General features: G+C 46.0%; 1 protein-coding gene across 2 annotated transcripts in view; it reads left to right on the top strand.

Annotated features, from left to right (window-relative positions):
• Positions 1-16,833, top strand: part of LOC138497151 (uncharacterized) — a 572,420-nt gene that overhangs the window by 83,217 nt on the left and 472,370 nt on the right. For both annotated transcript variants that reach the window (XR_011278526.1, XM_069620428.1), the window contains exon 2: positions 531-677. Coding sequence is in view for 1 of the 2 variants with exons in the window: in XM_069620428.1 (XP_069476529.1) it covers positions 531-677 (147 nt within the window). In the remaining variant the exon portion in view is untranslated. The remainder of the gene's footprint in view (positions 1-530; positions 678-16,833) is intronic.

Genomic DNA, 16,833 nt, shown 5'->3' with positions numbered 1-16,833 from the left:
ATGGGACATGGGGATCTCTATCTCTTTGTCACAGTCATGCCAATATACATTAAGCAATCTGAGTTTCCCATACCAGCAAAATGTGTCATTGGCTGGCATCCCTATTGCCTGGACTTCAGGCAATAATGCTACTAGTGCGAGTCTCTGGGGGGGGGGGCAGGTGCGAAGGGCATGGACTAGAAGTGTGGGGGGAAGTGGAAGATGGCAGCAAGGTGAGCTCAGAAGTGAAGGTAAAGAGCAAGGCAATGATGGAAACCCAAGAGTGGCGGATAAAATCCTGTGAGCCATCAGGATCCAAGGCTCACTCACCATTATTGCCCGGAACCCCTGGTTCCTGATTGGCCCCCAGATTACATCATGCCATTCCAGGTGTTATTTAAAATTAATATTTTCTAATATGATATGTTCCCTGACTACAACTTGCTCTGTTGTTGGTTTTCACTCAACCCAAGAAAGCATATTTTCCCTGTGCCCATCTGTACATTTGAATAATCCTCATCATGTTCTTTTTTGTGAATTCAATTTTCTAGAAAGTAACTTGTTTGATAAAACAAGTATACAGGGAATTGGAAGACTTGGGAATACTGCTGCTTGTTTATCGTCCTGGATCTATGACAACCTTGCCACTTTTCGAGAAAGCCAGAAAGAAATTAGCAGAGGAGGAGTACCCTTACATGGTAATTTGTTTCATTTGTCTGACATGATTAGGACTGTGATTTTTTAAACTATGTTTTAAAAATATATTTCAAATGGATTGTGTCCTCCCACGTATTCCTCATCTATGATAAACGTATCTCCCAGCTTCGCACATTTTTTTTTGGCAGAGGGCGCTCTGCACGAGGTCGAGGCGTCAATGTCCCTCGGAGGTCGCTGTATGTCGACGTCATTCGTGGTACAAATAGCTTGTGCTGCCCCCGTTGGTTTCAGTTCCATTTTTCCGAGCTTTGCTTTGAGACAAAGCGCGCTTCATTTTTCTTCCTCAAGAGAAAGATTTCGTCTTCATCAACTCATTCTACCCCGAAATCGGGTTTCAAAAAGTGTAAAGACTACAAGGCAAAAATGTCTATCACAGATCCCCACCGAGTTTGCCTTTGGTGCTTGGGTCCCGACCACCGGACCGGTGACTGTGGCTCCTGCCAATCGATGACAGAGAAAGCTCTTCGCGAACACAAAGGTAAGATAGCGTTGGGTCGGGATGCTTCGAAGTGCTCTTCGAAGAAATTAAAAAAATCAGAGGAATCTAAAGATTCCGCTTGACATAAACACCAGAAGAGGTCTAGATCGAGGAGTCGATCGGAACATTCTTCGACTTCCTCCAAGAAATCAAAAAAGAGACGTCATAGGTCTCCCTCTTCCTCCTCAGACTCCTTCACGGAGCTGGTTCGATGTCTGACCAAATCGGATTCCCCCAGAAAATTGGAGGCATTTCGAACAAAAATAATGCAAATCTTTGAGAATGCGGCTTCAACCCCCTCAAAAGAACCTTGTAAGAGCATGACCCTTGTCGCTCCCCTGGATGACGCAGACAGGTCAAAAGCTACCTTGGCAAGTAGCAAGTCGGAGAAACGACATCGTCGACTCAACGCCAAGGCGTCAAAGTCTTCGACTCGAGAATCGAGTACATCTCCGACCTCGTCGAAGAGACTAAAAAGTCGATGACCTCGACAATTACATCGACGCCATCGGCACGATCACCTCAACGCCAAAAACCTTGATGGTTACGTGCCATCGGGTAAACCATAGGCGCTCTCGATGATTCCGTCGAGTTCCTCTAGGAAAAAGAGAAAATTTACAAACCTGTACCTAGGTTTGACTTTTTTAGATCTATGTCCTCCATATTTGAGGAGGAAAGTGCCTCAGAAGGAGAAGTTTCTCCTCGGGGAGTCAGGTATGGCTCTAGAGATGTGCCTGAAGAATTGATTGATCCTGAGTCAAAGTTTAAAGATCTCTGCGGCTCCCTCCACTCTGCCAGTGGCATTGATACGTCTCCAGAGTTAGAGTTTACTAAACCTGACCCTACGGATCACGCTGATTCGGGGTACAGAAACCTCATGAATAGGGTGACAGATTACATGGGGTTCAGTAGGGCCTCGCCAGCCTTCGAGCAAGACAATATGACCGATATTCTGGATCAGGGGCAGCAAAAAGATCTAGTTCTACCTTTCCATAGGGCTTTGGAGAGAAAGGTAGAGGCAAATTGGGAAACACCTGAATTTAGCTCTGCTATAGATAGAAACCTCACTAGAAAATACAGACCATCGTCTACTGACCCTGATCACCTCAGGAAACATCCCACACCTGAAAGTTTGGTGATCCAAGCTGTGACTGCTTCCAAACAGTCAGCTTATCCCTCTATCCCCTAGATAGAGGAGATAAGAAGGTGGACGCTTGGGCCCACAAGATATTTACCTCAGGCAGTATGACTCTAAAATCCACAAACATCACCTGTACCCTGGCGAGGTTTACACATACCCTGTGGGACTGCATTAAAGGGTCGGCTGAAGATATTCCAGAAGGTGAAGAAAGGGAAGGCTTTCTGAATATTGTAAAAGACGGCAAGAAGGCGATGGGAGAGGACCTCCGATCAGGGTTGGATATGGTTGACAGCGCCAGCAGATCCATGGCTGCGAGCACAGTACTACGTAGATCTCCGTGGTTAAGAAAGTCAGAATTTGCACCGGACATGCAGGCCAAGCTTCTTAACATGCCTTTCGACGGTTTGAGGTTGTTCAGCAGCACGTCAGATGATATTTTGGAGAAGCTACAGACCTCCAGGGCAGCAGCTAAGTCCCTTAGTGGCTCCATTCGACAACCTCAACACCTCTACTCAGGGTAATCTTCCTTCCTACTCCTCATTTGGTAGAGGGAAAGGACAGGTCGTACAGAAAGGACAAAGAAAGCTTCCTAGAGGTGGACGAGGAAGAGGGGCAAAATCAGTCTCAGCAGCGGCATCTTACCCTCAGCCACTGCTGCAGCCGCCCCTAGACCGCTTTGAGGCCTTCACCCACAAAACCCCTGTGGGAGGCAGGATTTCTCGACATCTGAAGGTATGGCGTGGCATTACTTCAGATGCTGGGGCACTGGAAACAGTAGACCAAGGTTACTGCCTTCCATTTATAAAAAGGCCTCGAGATCATCCACAGGGATCCAGCTCTGTCAAAATTCAAGACCCGCTCCTTGTGCAGGAAATATTAGCCCTGCTAGAGAAATAGAACATTTACCTATAACGGAGAGGAAAACGGGCTGGTACTCCTCCGTCTTTCTCATCCCCAAGAAAGACGGAGGTCTGAGACCCATCTTGGATTTAAGAAATTGGAACAAATTCCTCAGGAAGGACAAGTTCAAGATGGTCTTTATGAGGCATAATTTCTATTTCATTACTCTATTTCTCCAATTTCTGTATCCATCTTTTATTTAGCGAACTTGTGAGTTTCTCACCATCTATTATCATTGTAAGATGGACGCCTGCATTTCCACAGCTGATCCGGCACCTACATCACGTTTTACATCCATACGTATAACTACGTACAATGGCTGCCGCACATTCACTACAGTCGCCTAGACAACCGCAAACAACTTACAAAGAGGAACGCTGTGCATGCGCTTGACAGCGTTCTGCAACAGCACTTTCACAAGCACTTCACAACAGGTAAGCGTTATATCTCAGTTCAGGTCTGACGTAGTTAGATCCAACACGATTCCGAATCGAGTAATCGGAACAGGTTTTCATATACATCTTTTGTAGACTAAGACGCCGATCCACTAGAGAGACACAGCAATTGCAAGCTACGCTTCTCTATACCATCAGTAGTACAGCACAAACGCTACTAGCAGGTCAGTAATACTGGCACATATCCTCACACGCATGCATACATGAATTTGGTGCTTCTCACGAAGTACAGTAAACAAAGCTACGCTACATATCTCGCTCACAATTTCTTTTATTATTTTTTCTCTCCTTCTCTTATAATTTCATGTATCCTTGACGATGCTTCATTTAATTACTCATCACACGGCATGACATTTGGTAATGTATATGATAAATGTTCATGTGATATTTGTATATTTTGGAATTCTATTCTATGTGTACGAACGCTATTATTTTGCTATGTTATTTCTACTAACTGTTGATGCTGGAAAAAGATGCATGTATATGCAATGTTCTTTCATGTACGAATACGGAGGGAATACCTTGTCATCAAACGGTTCGTTTGTTTATGGACTATAAAATCTATACATCTATGTTGATTTGACCACATGTTAGATAAAAGATATATGATCACAGGCTGTCATGATGCCTACCCCCAGGCATCTGGACCAAGCCCATCAGCCCCGGGAGCAGGCATCTAGACATTTAGTAAAACCTCAGCAGCCCCGGCTAGGGGCTATCTGGGTTCAGTTCTGTAGGCTCATAGTAGGAATCAGTCTTGGCGCCTAAGGCGCCAGGCCCATAGTCATTACTTATCTCAGGCTGCAAATGACTCCAATCCAACATGAAGCCTGAAAGGGACTATTTTTCTACAGGGACTATTTTTTACTCGGGTGTGGTTCTAGGGACTTCTTACCTGGGACTACTTTTGAGGCTATTTAAACCACGCCTGAACAGCAACACACGCTTCGCATTATTCTGCATCCAGCAGCGTAACACTCACCGTGCCTGCAGCCTGCATCCAGTCTTCTGCCACGCCCGCCTCGAATCGGGAGCTCCTAAAACAAAGAGGAAAGAAAGGGACAATGTTAGAAAACGAACTTATTTCTATTCCACACCTGATTCTGGATCCATCTTGTCTCCGGATCTGTAAAGAACATCATTTCTGCACGCGCCACACCTCCAGCTGCAGCGCTGCGCCATACTCACCAGTCTTCACAGCATCCTTCGGGTCGGCGCTGCCTTCATAATTTCTTTGTCGAACTTCGGCACCTAGGAGACAAAAGAAAACCACAAGGTGAGCCGAGGGAACCAACAAATATAATTCTTACCACCATAGACTTACCTGATTTACCACCGGAGGCATCCTTTTGTGACTCTCCATATTTTCACGTGCCGCATCTGTAAAGAGAGACAAAACAACACGTTTTACTCGTGCAACATTTACCGGACAGTGCCGGGTAATACCGACTCTTACCTGAGCGCCACCAGCTGCCACAAGAGCATCTTTTCACGAGCCAGCTGCAAGACAAGAAAGGAAGGGGGGAACAAGAGTGAACATCGGACATATTGAACTCTATGAACTTAATACTTACTGGTCCTTACCAGGAACCTCAGAGTCAATACTCTCCGGAACTCTCCCGAGCCTTCAAACCAGTGAAGTAACTGGAATCAACGCGCCCCTGCAAATCCACGCAGGATGGAGAGCTCATCTTTCAAGAATTTAAGGTGAGATTGCTGTGAGGGCATTTCGGAGGTGATTAGTTGGGGAGGACTGTGGGGGTGCCATCACTTGAATCCACAAGTGGCTAAATTCATCTGACCACTTGCAGGAGAATATTTCTACGGGTTAAGCAGACAAGATTAGGAGGGCAGATCCAGTCAGTCATCGCTGCACTACGCATCACGTGGGTGGGGACCGCAGCTGTCCGGGTCCGACCGACGCCCCTGTGGGAGCCAGGTGAGCGTAACAGAAGGCAAAGCCTATCTACAAATCCCCACCCGGGCGTTATGGAAACCTCAGAAACCGACCAACTAGCCCTATTGTTAGGGGAACTTAGGGCAGAAGTGCACTCCGCGTGCCAAGAGACTAATGCCCTCAGGAGAGAACTGATTGTGTCAAAGGAGCGCACTGATCTTGCTAGACAATTACTGCAAAACCAAGCTGGGCAAACACCATTACCTGGACTCGGGGGGAATCCAACTCCTGTTTCATCGAGCAATCCTGTGCAAGTGGTTCTACCAGGGAGCATTCCATTAGCTCCACGCGAACGTTTTGCTGGGGACCCAAAAAAGTTTGCCGTGTTTATGAACCAATGCCGCTTGCACTTTTTATGCAGACCTGGAGCTTTTCCGAACGACCAAACCAAAGTAGCCTTTGTACTATCATATCTTAGTGGCAGCGCAGCGGATTGGGCAATTCCATTAGTTAACCAGGATGACCCTCTTCTTCGGGATTTTCAAGGTTTTCAATTGAGCATGGAAAGACTATTTGCCAGACATTCACAGGGACAGGCCCTGGATAACGAACCTTTATCATTACGACAAGGTAGCCAGGATCTACTAACCTATATTGCCACTTTCAATAGGTTAGTGGTGGAAACCGGATGGCCAGAGGTAAAACGAATTACATTATTTCATCGTGGACTTCGGGGTAAACGCAAAGACGTTTTGGCCCAAGTTGTGAACCCGCCTCAGGATTGTGCAGAATATATAGACTTAGTGGTCCAGTTAGACCACCGAGTTCAGAATAGAAAGGCTGATCGAGCTAAATTCGAGAATCGGGTATTGGTTAAACCCAAAGTTACCCTCAAAGGAACAGATGTATCAGAACCGATGCAGATCGGGGGGGTCAAGGGACTCTTAACTCAAAAGGAAAGAGAAAGAAGACGGCAGATGCAATTGTGTCTGTACTGTGGGGCCTCAGGACATTTTCTACAGGATTGCCCTATAAAAACATCTAAAAAAGTAGTCGGAGTTGCTGATAAAAATCAAACAGAGCCTGATTCGGGAAACGACCACGCCCGACAAGCGTAGAGGTCGGCTTGCTGAGCTTGAAGAAGGATACTCAGACCTCGCACTTCATCATACCAATGGTCCTTATAGATCCAAGGCAGCCATCACGTATGCACGCAGTGAGGGCATACATTGATAGCGGGGCCATAGGAAACTATGTGGAGCACGAGTTGGCTTCTAGGATGAATCTATCTCTCTGCAAAAAGACCACTTCGGATGTCATCACCACAGTCGATGGAACTGAAATTGCCTCTGGGCCTGTAACTCATTCCACCGCAGAGATGACACTATTGGGTCAGGATGGGCATCGAGAGACTATTATGTTTGATTTAATCAAAGCCCTGCAGTTCCAAATAATACTGGGGATACCTTGGTTGGAAACACATAATCCTTGTATTGATTGGCCAGAGAAGAGAATAACCTTCCCGGATTGTGCACATACTTGTTACCCAAAAAAACCCTTGAACCAAGGCCTGGCCACAGTTACTACTCCAGTCGTGCAGTTACCTCAGGAATATCAAGAATTCCAGGATGTTTTCCAAAAGGAACAGGCAAACACCCTACCACCTCACAGATCATACGATTGTCAAATCAATCTCATACCCGGTGCACAACCTCCATGTAGTAGGATCTACGCCCTTACGGAACCCGAAAACCTTCACCTACGACAATACTTGGACCAATACCTTGCTAATGGCTTCATTCGACCATCCAAGTCCCCTGCATCTTCAGCTTTGTTCTTCGTGCTTAAAAAGGAAGGTGACCTCAGAACGTGCATAGACTACCGTGCATTAAATCAGATCATGGTTAAGAACCGATACCCATTGCCTCTGATCCCGGAATTACTAGACCAAGTAAAGGACGCTTGCATCTACACTAAATTAGATCTCCGAGGGGCATATCATCTGGTACGTGTAAAGAAAGGCGACGAATGGAAGACTGATTTTCGCACTAAGTACGGGTTATTTGAATACAGGTGATGCCCTTTGGGTTGTGCAATGTACCAGCAGCCTTCCAGTATTTTATGAACAATGTCCTTCGTGAACTCATTGACGTCTGTGTTGTTGTATACATAGACGATATTCTAGTGTACTCCTCTTCAGAATCAGACCATGTGAAGCACGTTGTGCAGTCCTTGAGAAACCACGCCAGCACAAGTTATATGCAAAATTGGAAAAATGCGTTTTTCATGCTACGGAAGTTGAATTCCTTGGATTTATCCTGACTCCAAAAGGATACCGAATGGACTCTCGAAAGGTGGACGCAATCCTCAAGTGGCCATCACCCAGTTCAGTTAAAGGGGTACAAAGCATGCTCGGATTTGCTAATTTCTACCGCAGATTAATTCCGGATTTCTCACATGTTGTACACCCTATCACAGCACTTTTGCGAAAAAACAAACGCTTCTTGTGGACTGAAGAAGCTGAAAAGGCCTTCCAAGAGCTGAAAGCGAAATTCACGTCTGCACCTGTCTTAAAGCATCCACGCCCCGAACTTCCATACATAGTTGAAACTGATGCATCCAGTTTAGCCATGGGAGCTGACCTGTCCCAGAAGGCTCCTGAAACCAGTCAACTTCACCCAGTAGCATTTTGGTCCAGAAAGTTCTTGGCACCCGAGTTAAACTATGCGGTTACCGATAAAGAATTATTAGCCATCAAATCCGCCTTCAAGGCTTGGCGGCATTATCTTCTCGGTGCCAGGCATACCAGTACGGTAATCACCGATCACCGGAACTTGCAGTATTTAAAAACAGCCAAGGCCCAATCGTCGCGTCAACTTCGATGGGCATTGTTCTTTGCCAAGTTCGATTTCGTGATCACTTATCGACCAGGTTGTAAAAATGGCAAGGCAGATGCCTTATCCCGAATAGGGATGGGAGAAGTATATGCGAACCCGGAACCGGTGCCTGTAATTTCAGAACAAAGGATTCTTGGCATACACACTCTACATACACTAGAGGATATTCAAGTAAAGATCCAACAACTCTTCTATCCAACAGCCCTGCAGGACTGGGTGAAGAAAGGCCCGGACTACTCAGTCATCAATGACCTACCTTATTATCAAGGGCGACTATTTCTACCACACAAGGAACTACAAGAACTAGTCATCTCCAATTATCATGACACCCTGATGGAAGGACACCCAGGTATCGCAAAAACTGAAGCTAAAATTAAGAGACAATTCTGGTGGCCCACCTGGCGAAAAGACGTAAAGTCATTTGTAATGTCTTGTGGCATTTGCGTCCAAAACAAAAGTCAGAAGAAAAAACCAGCTGGCCTCTTACAACCTTTGGATATTCCACCTACACCATGGCACACCTTATCGTTAGACTTTATTACAGATCTACCTCCATGTAATGGATTTAACACCATTCTAGTTATTGTGGATCTTTTTTCCAAGATGGCCCACTTTATTCCTCTAAAGGGATTACCTCTGCTTCAATTCTGGCCAAGGAGTTCCTCGAAAACATTGTTCGAATACACGGATTTCCTTCCGTATTGGTCTCTGACCGAGGTAGTCAATTCATTTCACATTTTTGGAAGAAATGTTGTCAACTGGCGCAAATCGACGTGAGGTTATCAACCAGTCACCATCCCCAGACCGAGGGTCAGACGGAGAGGACCAACCAGACCCTTGAACAGTACCTACGTTGCATGCTATACCAGACCGAAAGTAATTGGAAAGATATTTTATGGATTTCTGAGTATGCATACAATAACTCTGTACATTCAGGAACCGGACAAAGCCCCTTTTATACCATATATGGGCATCACCCTCGAACCTCAGAACTAGATTCGCCTCAGCATTTAGAAATGCCTGCAGTTAGTCATTTGCATTCTACTATTACACAAGCCTTTAAAGAGGCAACAGAACATTTGAAACAAGCAAAAGAGAAATATAAGAAAAATGTTGATCAACATAGAAGTGAAACTCCACAATACCAGATTGGCTACAAAACACATACCTCTGAAGGGAACTCAGACTTTTAACCCTACATATTTGGGACCTTACACTATTAAGGCCATTATCAACCCGGTAGCCGTCAAATTGGAATTACCCTCTAATATGCGCATTCATCCTGTCTTTCATGTTTCACTTTTAAAACATGTTCAACCAGGAACAAGATTAACCAAACCACCCATCTTGATAGATGGAGAACCTGAATTCGAGGTAAAAAATATCCTGGGCTCCAAGATGGTTAAATCAAAACTTTTTTATTTAATCGATTGGAAGGGCTACGGACCACAAGAAAGGTCATGGGAACCTAGTGACCACGTCCATGCACCTCGGTTGGTGAAAAGATTCCATCGGAACTTCCCAGACAAACCAGGGCCCAGGGGAAGAACAACTTTAGGAGGGGCCTTGGCGGGGAGTGCTGTCATGATGCCTACCCCCAGGCATCCGGACCAAGCCCATCAGCCCCGGGAGCAGGCATCTAGACATTTAGTAAAACCTCATTAGCCCCGGCTAAGGGCTATTTGGGTTCAGTCCTAGCGCCTTAGGCGCCGGGCTCATAGTAGGAATCAGTCCTGGCGCCTAAGGCACCAGGCTCATAGTCATTACTTACCTCAGGCAGACCATGCTGCAAATGACTCCAATCCAACATGAAGCCTGAAAGGGACTATTTTTCTACAGGGACTATTTTTTACTCGGGTGTGGTTCTAGGGACTTCTTACCTGGGACTACTTTTGAGGCTATTTAAACCACGCCCGACCAGCAACACACACTTCGCGTTATTCTGCATCCAGCAGCCTAACACTCACCATGCCTGCAGCCTGCATCCAGTCTTCTGCCACGCCCGCCTCGAATCCGGAGCTCCTAAAACAAAGAGGAAAGAAAGGGACAAGGTTAGAAAAGGAACTTATTTCTATTCCACACCTGATTCTGGATCCATCTTGTCTCCGGATCGGTAAAGAACATCATTTCTGCACGCGCCACACCTCCAGCTGCAGCGCCGCGCCATACTCACCAGTCTTCACAGCATCCTTCGGGTCGGCGCTGCCTCCATCATTTCTTTGTCGAACTTCGGCACCTAGGGACAAAAGAAAACCACAAGGTGAGCCGAGGGAACCAACAAATATAATTCTTACCACCATAGACTTACCTGATTTACCACCGGAGGCATCCTTTTGTGACTCCATATTTTCACGTGCCGCATCTGTAAAGAGAGACAAAACAACACGTTTTCCTCGTGCAACATTTACCGGACAGTGCCGGGTAATACAGACTCTTACCTGAGTGCCTTCATAATTTCTTTGTCGAACTTCGGCACCTAGGAGACAAAAGAAAACCACAAGGTGAGCCGAGGGAACCAACAAATATAATTCTTACCACCATAGACTTACCTGATTTACCACCGGAGGCATCCTTTTGTGACTCTCCATATTTTCACGTGCCGCATCTGTAAAGAGAGACAAAACAACACGTTTTACTCGTGCAACATTTACCGGACAGTGCCGGGTAATACCGACTCTTACCTGAGCGCCACCAGCTGCCACAAGAGCATCTTTTCACGAGCCAGCTGCAAGACAAGAAAGGAAGGGGGGAACAAGAGTGAACATCGGACATATTGAACTCTATGAACTTAATACTTACTGGTCCTTACCAGGAACCTCAGAGTCAATACTCTCCGGAACTCTCCCGAGCCTTCAAACCAGTGAAGTAACTGGAATCAACGCGCCCCTGCAAATCCACGCAGGATGGAGAGCTCATCTTTCAAGAATTTAAGGTGAGATTGCTGTGAGGGCATTTCGGAGGTGATTAGTTGGGGAGGACTGTGGGGGTGCCATCACTTGAATCCACAAGTGGCTAAATCCATCTGTCCACTTGCAGGAGAATATTTCTACGGGTTAAGCAGACAAGATTAGGAGGGCAGATCCAGTCAGTCATCGCTGCACTACGCATCACGTGGGTGGGGACCGCAGCTGTCCGGGTCCGACCGACGCCCCTGTGGGAGCCAGGTGAGCGTAACAGAAGGCAAAGCCTATCTACAAATCCCCACCCGGGCGTTATGGAAACCTCAGAAACCGACCAACTAGCCCTATTGTTAGGGGAACTTAGGGCAGAAGTGCACTCCGCGTGCCAAGAGACTAATGCCCTCAGGAGAGAACTGATTGTGTCAAAGGAGCGCACTGATCTTGCTAGACAATTACTGCAAAACCAAGCTGGGCAAACACCATTACCTGGACTCGGGGGGAATCCAACTCCTGTTTCATCGAGCAATCCTGTGCAAGTGGTTCTACCAGGGAGCATTCCATTAGCTCCACGCGAACGTTTTGCTGGGGACCCAAAAAAGTTTGCCGTGTTTATGAACCAATGCCGCTTGCACTTTTTATGCAGACCTGGAGCTTTTCCGAACGACCAAACCAAAGTAGCCTTTGTACTATCATATCTTAGTGGCAGCGCAGCGGATTGGGCAATTCCATTAGTTAACCAGGATGACCCTCTTCTTCGGGATTTTCAAGGTTTTCAATTGAGCATGGAAAGACTATTTGCCAGACATTCACAGGGACAGGCCCTGGATAACGAACCTTTATCATTACGACAAGGTAGCCAGGATCTACTAACCTATATTGCCACTTTCAATAGGTTAGTGGTGGAAACCGGATGGCCAGAGGTAAAACGAATTACATTATTTCATCGTGGACTTCGGGGTAAACGCAAAGACGTTTTGGCCCAAGTTGTGAACCCGCCTCAGGATTGTGCAGAATATATAGACTTAGTGGTCCAGTTAGACCACCGAGTTCAGAATAGAAAGGCTGATCGAGCTAAATTCGAGAATCGGGTATTGGTTAAACCCAAAGTTACCCTCAAAGGAACAGATGTATCAGAACCGATGCAGATCGGGGGGGTCAAGGGACTCTTAACTCAAAAGGAAAGAGAAAGAAGACGGCAGATGCAATTGTGTCTGTACTGTGGGGCCTCAGGACATTTTCTACAGGATTGCCCTATAAAAACATCTAAAAAAGTAGTCGGAGTTGCTGATAAAAATCAAACAGAGCCTGATTCGGGAAACGACCACGCCCGACAAGCGTAGAGGTCGGCTTGCTGAGCTTGAAGAAGGATACTCAGACCTCGCACTTCATCATACCAATGGTCCTTATAGATCCAAGGCAGCCATCACGTATGCACGCAGTGAGGGCATACATTGATAGCGGGGCCATAGGAAACTATGTGGACCACGAGTTGGCTTCTAGGATGAATCTATCTCTCTGCAAAAAGACCACTTCGGATGTCATCACCACAGTCGATGGAACTGAAATTGCCTCTGGGCCTGTAACTCATTCCACCGCAGAGATGACACTATTGGGTCAGGATGGGCATCGAGAGACTATTATGTTTGATTTAATCAAAGCCCTGCAGTTCCAAATTATACTGGGGATACCTTGGTTGGAAACACATAATCCTTGTATTGATTGGCCAGAGAAGAGAATAACCTTCCCGGATTGTGCACATACTTGTTACCCAAAAAAACCCTTGAACCAAGGCCTGGCCACAGTTACTACTCCAGTCGTGCAGTTACCTCAGGAATATCAAGAATTCCAGGATGTTTTCCAAAAGGAACAGGCAAACACCCTACCACCTCACAGATCATACGATTGTCAAATCAATCTCATACCTGGTGCACAACCTCCATGTAGTAGGATCTACGCCCTTACGGAACCCGAAAACCTTCACCTACGACAATACTTGGACCAATACCTTGCTAATGGCTTCATTCGACCATCCAAGTCCCCTGCATCTTCAGCTTTGTTCTTCGTGCTTAAAAAGGAAGGTGACCTCAGAACGTGCATAGACTACCGTGCATTAAATCAGATCATGGTTAAGAACCGATACCCATTGCCTCTGATCCCCGAATTACTAGACCAAGTAAAGGACGCTTGCATCTACACTAAATCAGATCTCCGAGGGGCATATCATCTGGTACGTGTAAAGAAAGGCGACGAATGGAAGACTGATTTTCGCACTAAGTACGGGTTATTCGAATACAGGTGATGCCCTTTGGGTTGTGCAATGTACCAGCAGCCTTCCAGTATTTTATGAACAATGTCCTTCGTGAACTCATTGACGTCTGTGTTGTTGTATACATAGACGATATTCTAGTGTACTCCTCTTCAGAATCAGACCATGTGAAGCACGTTGTGCAGTCCTTGAGAAACCACGCCAGCACAAGTTATATGCAAAATTGGAAAAATGCGTTTTTCATGCTACGGAAGTTGAATTTCTTGGATTTATCCTGACTCCAAAAGGAGTCCGAATGGACTCTCGAAAGGTGGACGCAATCCTCAAGTGGCCATCACCCAGTTCAGTTAAAGGGGTACAAAGCATGCTCGGATTTGCTAATTTCTACCGCAGATTAATTCCGGATTTCTCACATGTTGTACACCCTATCACAGCACTTTTGCGAAAAAACAAACGCTTCTTGTGGACTGAAGAAGCTGAAAAGGCCTTCCAAGAGCTGAAAGCGAAATTCACGTCTGCACCTGTCTTAAAGCATCCACGCCCCGAACTTCCATACATAGTTGAAACTGATGCATCCAGTTTAGCCATGGGAGCTGACCTGTCCCAGAAGGCTCCTGAAACCAGTCAACTTCACCCAGTAGCATTTTGGTCCAGAAAGTTCTTGGCACCCGAGTTAAACTATGCGGTTACCGATAAAGAATTATTAGCCATCAAATCCGCCTTCAAGGCTTGGCGGCATTATCTTCTCGGTGGCAGGCATACCAGTACGGTAATCACCGATCACCGGAACTTGCAGTATTTAAAAACAGCCAAGGCCCAATCGTCGCCTCAACTTCGATGGGCATTGTTCTTTGCCAAGTTCGATTTCGTGATCACTTATCGACCAGGTTGTAAAAATGGCAAGGCAGATGCCTTATCCCGAATAGGGATGGGAGAAGTATATGCGAACCCGGAACCGGTGCCTGTAATTTCAGAACAAAGGATTCTTGGCATAAACACTCTACATACACTAGAGGATATTCAAGTAAAGATCCAACAACTCTTCGATCCAACAGCCCTGCAGGACTGGGTGAAGAAAGGCCCGGACTACTCAGTCATCAATGACCTACCTTATTATCAAGGGCGACTATTTCTACCACACAAGGAACTACAAGAACTAGTCATCTCCAATTATCATGACACCCTGATGGAAGGACACCCAGGTATCGCAAAAACTGAAGCTAAAATTAAGAGACAATTCTGGTGGCCCACCTGGCGAAAAGACGTAAAGGCATTTGTAATGTCTTGTGGCATTTGCGTCCAAAACAAAAGTCAGAAGAAAAAACCAGCTGGCCTCTTACAACCTTTGGATATTCCACCTACACCATGGCACACCTTATCGTTAGACTTTATTACAGATCTACCTCCATGTAATGGATTTAACACCATTCTAGTTATTGTGGATCTTTTTTCCAAGATGGCCCACTTTATTCCTCTAAAGGGATTACCTCTGCTTCAATTCTGGCCAAGGAGTTCCTCGAAAACATTGTTCGAATACACGGATTTCCTTCCGTATTGGTCTCTGACCGAGGTAGTCAATTCATTTCACATTTTTGGAAGAAATGTTGTCAACTGGCGCAAATCGACGTGAGGTTATCAACCAGTCACCATCCCCAGACCGAGGGTCAGACGGAGAGGACCAACCAGACCCTTGAACAGTACCTACGTTGCATGCTATACCAGACCGAAAGTAATTGGAAAGATATTTTATGGATTTCCGAGTATGCATACAATAACTCTGTACATTCAGGAACCGGACAAAGCCCCTTTTATACCATATATGGGCATCACCCTCGAACCTCAGAACTAGATTCGCCTCAGCATTTAGAAATGCCTGCAGTTAGTCATTTGCATTCTACTATTACACAAGCCTTTAAAGAGGCAACAGAACATTTGAAACAAGCAAAAGAGAAATATAAGAAAAATGTTGATCAACATAGAAGTGAAACTCCACAATACCAGATTGGCTACAAAACACATACCTCTGAAGGGAACTCAGACTTTTAACCCTACATATTTGGGACCTTACACTATTAAGGCCATTATCAACCCGGTAGCCGTCAAATTGGAATTACCCTCTAATATGCGCATTCATCCTGTCTTTCATGTTTCACTTTTAAAACATGTTCAACCAGGAACAAGATTAACCAAACCACCCATCTTGATAGATGGAGAACCTGAATTCGAGGTAAAAAATATCCTGGGCTCCAAGATGGTTAAATCAAAACTTTTTTATTTAATCGATTGGAAGGGCTACGGACCACAAGAAAGGTCATGGGAACCTAGTGACCACGTCCATGCACCTCGGTTGGTGAAAAGATTCCATCGGAACTTCCCAGACAAACCAGGGCCCAGGGGAAGAACAACTTTAGGAGGGGCCTTGGGGGGGAGTGCTGTCATGATGCCTACCCCCAGGCATCCGGACCAAGCCCATCAGCCCCGGGAGCAGGCATCTAGACATTTAGTAAAACCTCATTAGCCCCGGCTAAGGGCTATTTGGGTTCAGTCCTAGCGCCTTAGGCGCCGGGCTCATAGTAGGAATCAGTCCTGGCGCCTAAGGCACCAGGCTCATAGTCATTACTTACCTCAGGCAGACCATGCTGCAAATGACTCCAATCCAACATGAAGCCTGAAAGGGACTATTTTTCTACAGGGACTATTTTTTACTCGGGTGTGGTTCTAGGGACTTCTTACCTGGGACTACTTTTGAGGCTATTTAAACCACGCCCGACCAGCAACACACACTTCGCGTTATTCTGCATCCAGCAGCCTAACACTCACCATGCCTGCAGCCTGCATCCAGTCTTCTGCCACGCCCGCCTCGAATCCGGAGCTCCTAAAACAAAGAGGAAAGAAAGGGACAAGGTTAGAAAAGGAACTTATTTCTATTCCACACCTGATTCTGGATCCATCTTGTCTCCGGATCTGTAAAGAACATCATTTCTGCACGCGCCACACCTCCAGCTGCAGCGCCGCGCCATACTCACCAGTCTTCACAGCATCCTTCGGGTCGGCGCTGCCTCCATCATTTCTTTGTCGAACTTCGGCACCTAGGAGACAAAAGAAAACCACAAGGTGAGCCGAGGGAACCAACAAATATAATTCTTACCACCATAGACTTACCTGATTTACCACCGGAGGCATCCTTTTGTGACTCCATATTT

This window comes from Ambystoma mexicanum, chromosome 5q (genome assembly GCF_040938575.1).
Source record: "Ambystoma mexicanum isolate Mex_15411 chromosome 5q, UKY_AmexF1_1, whole genome shotgun sequence".
Lineage (NCBI taxonomy): Eukaryota > Metazoa > Chordata > Amphibia > Caudata > Ambystomatidae > Ambystoma > Ambystoma mexicanum.
The sequence above is the reverse complement of the archived record's forward strand: the minus strand, read 5'-3'. Positions and strand labels throughout refer to the sequence as shown.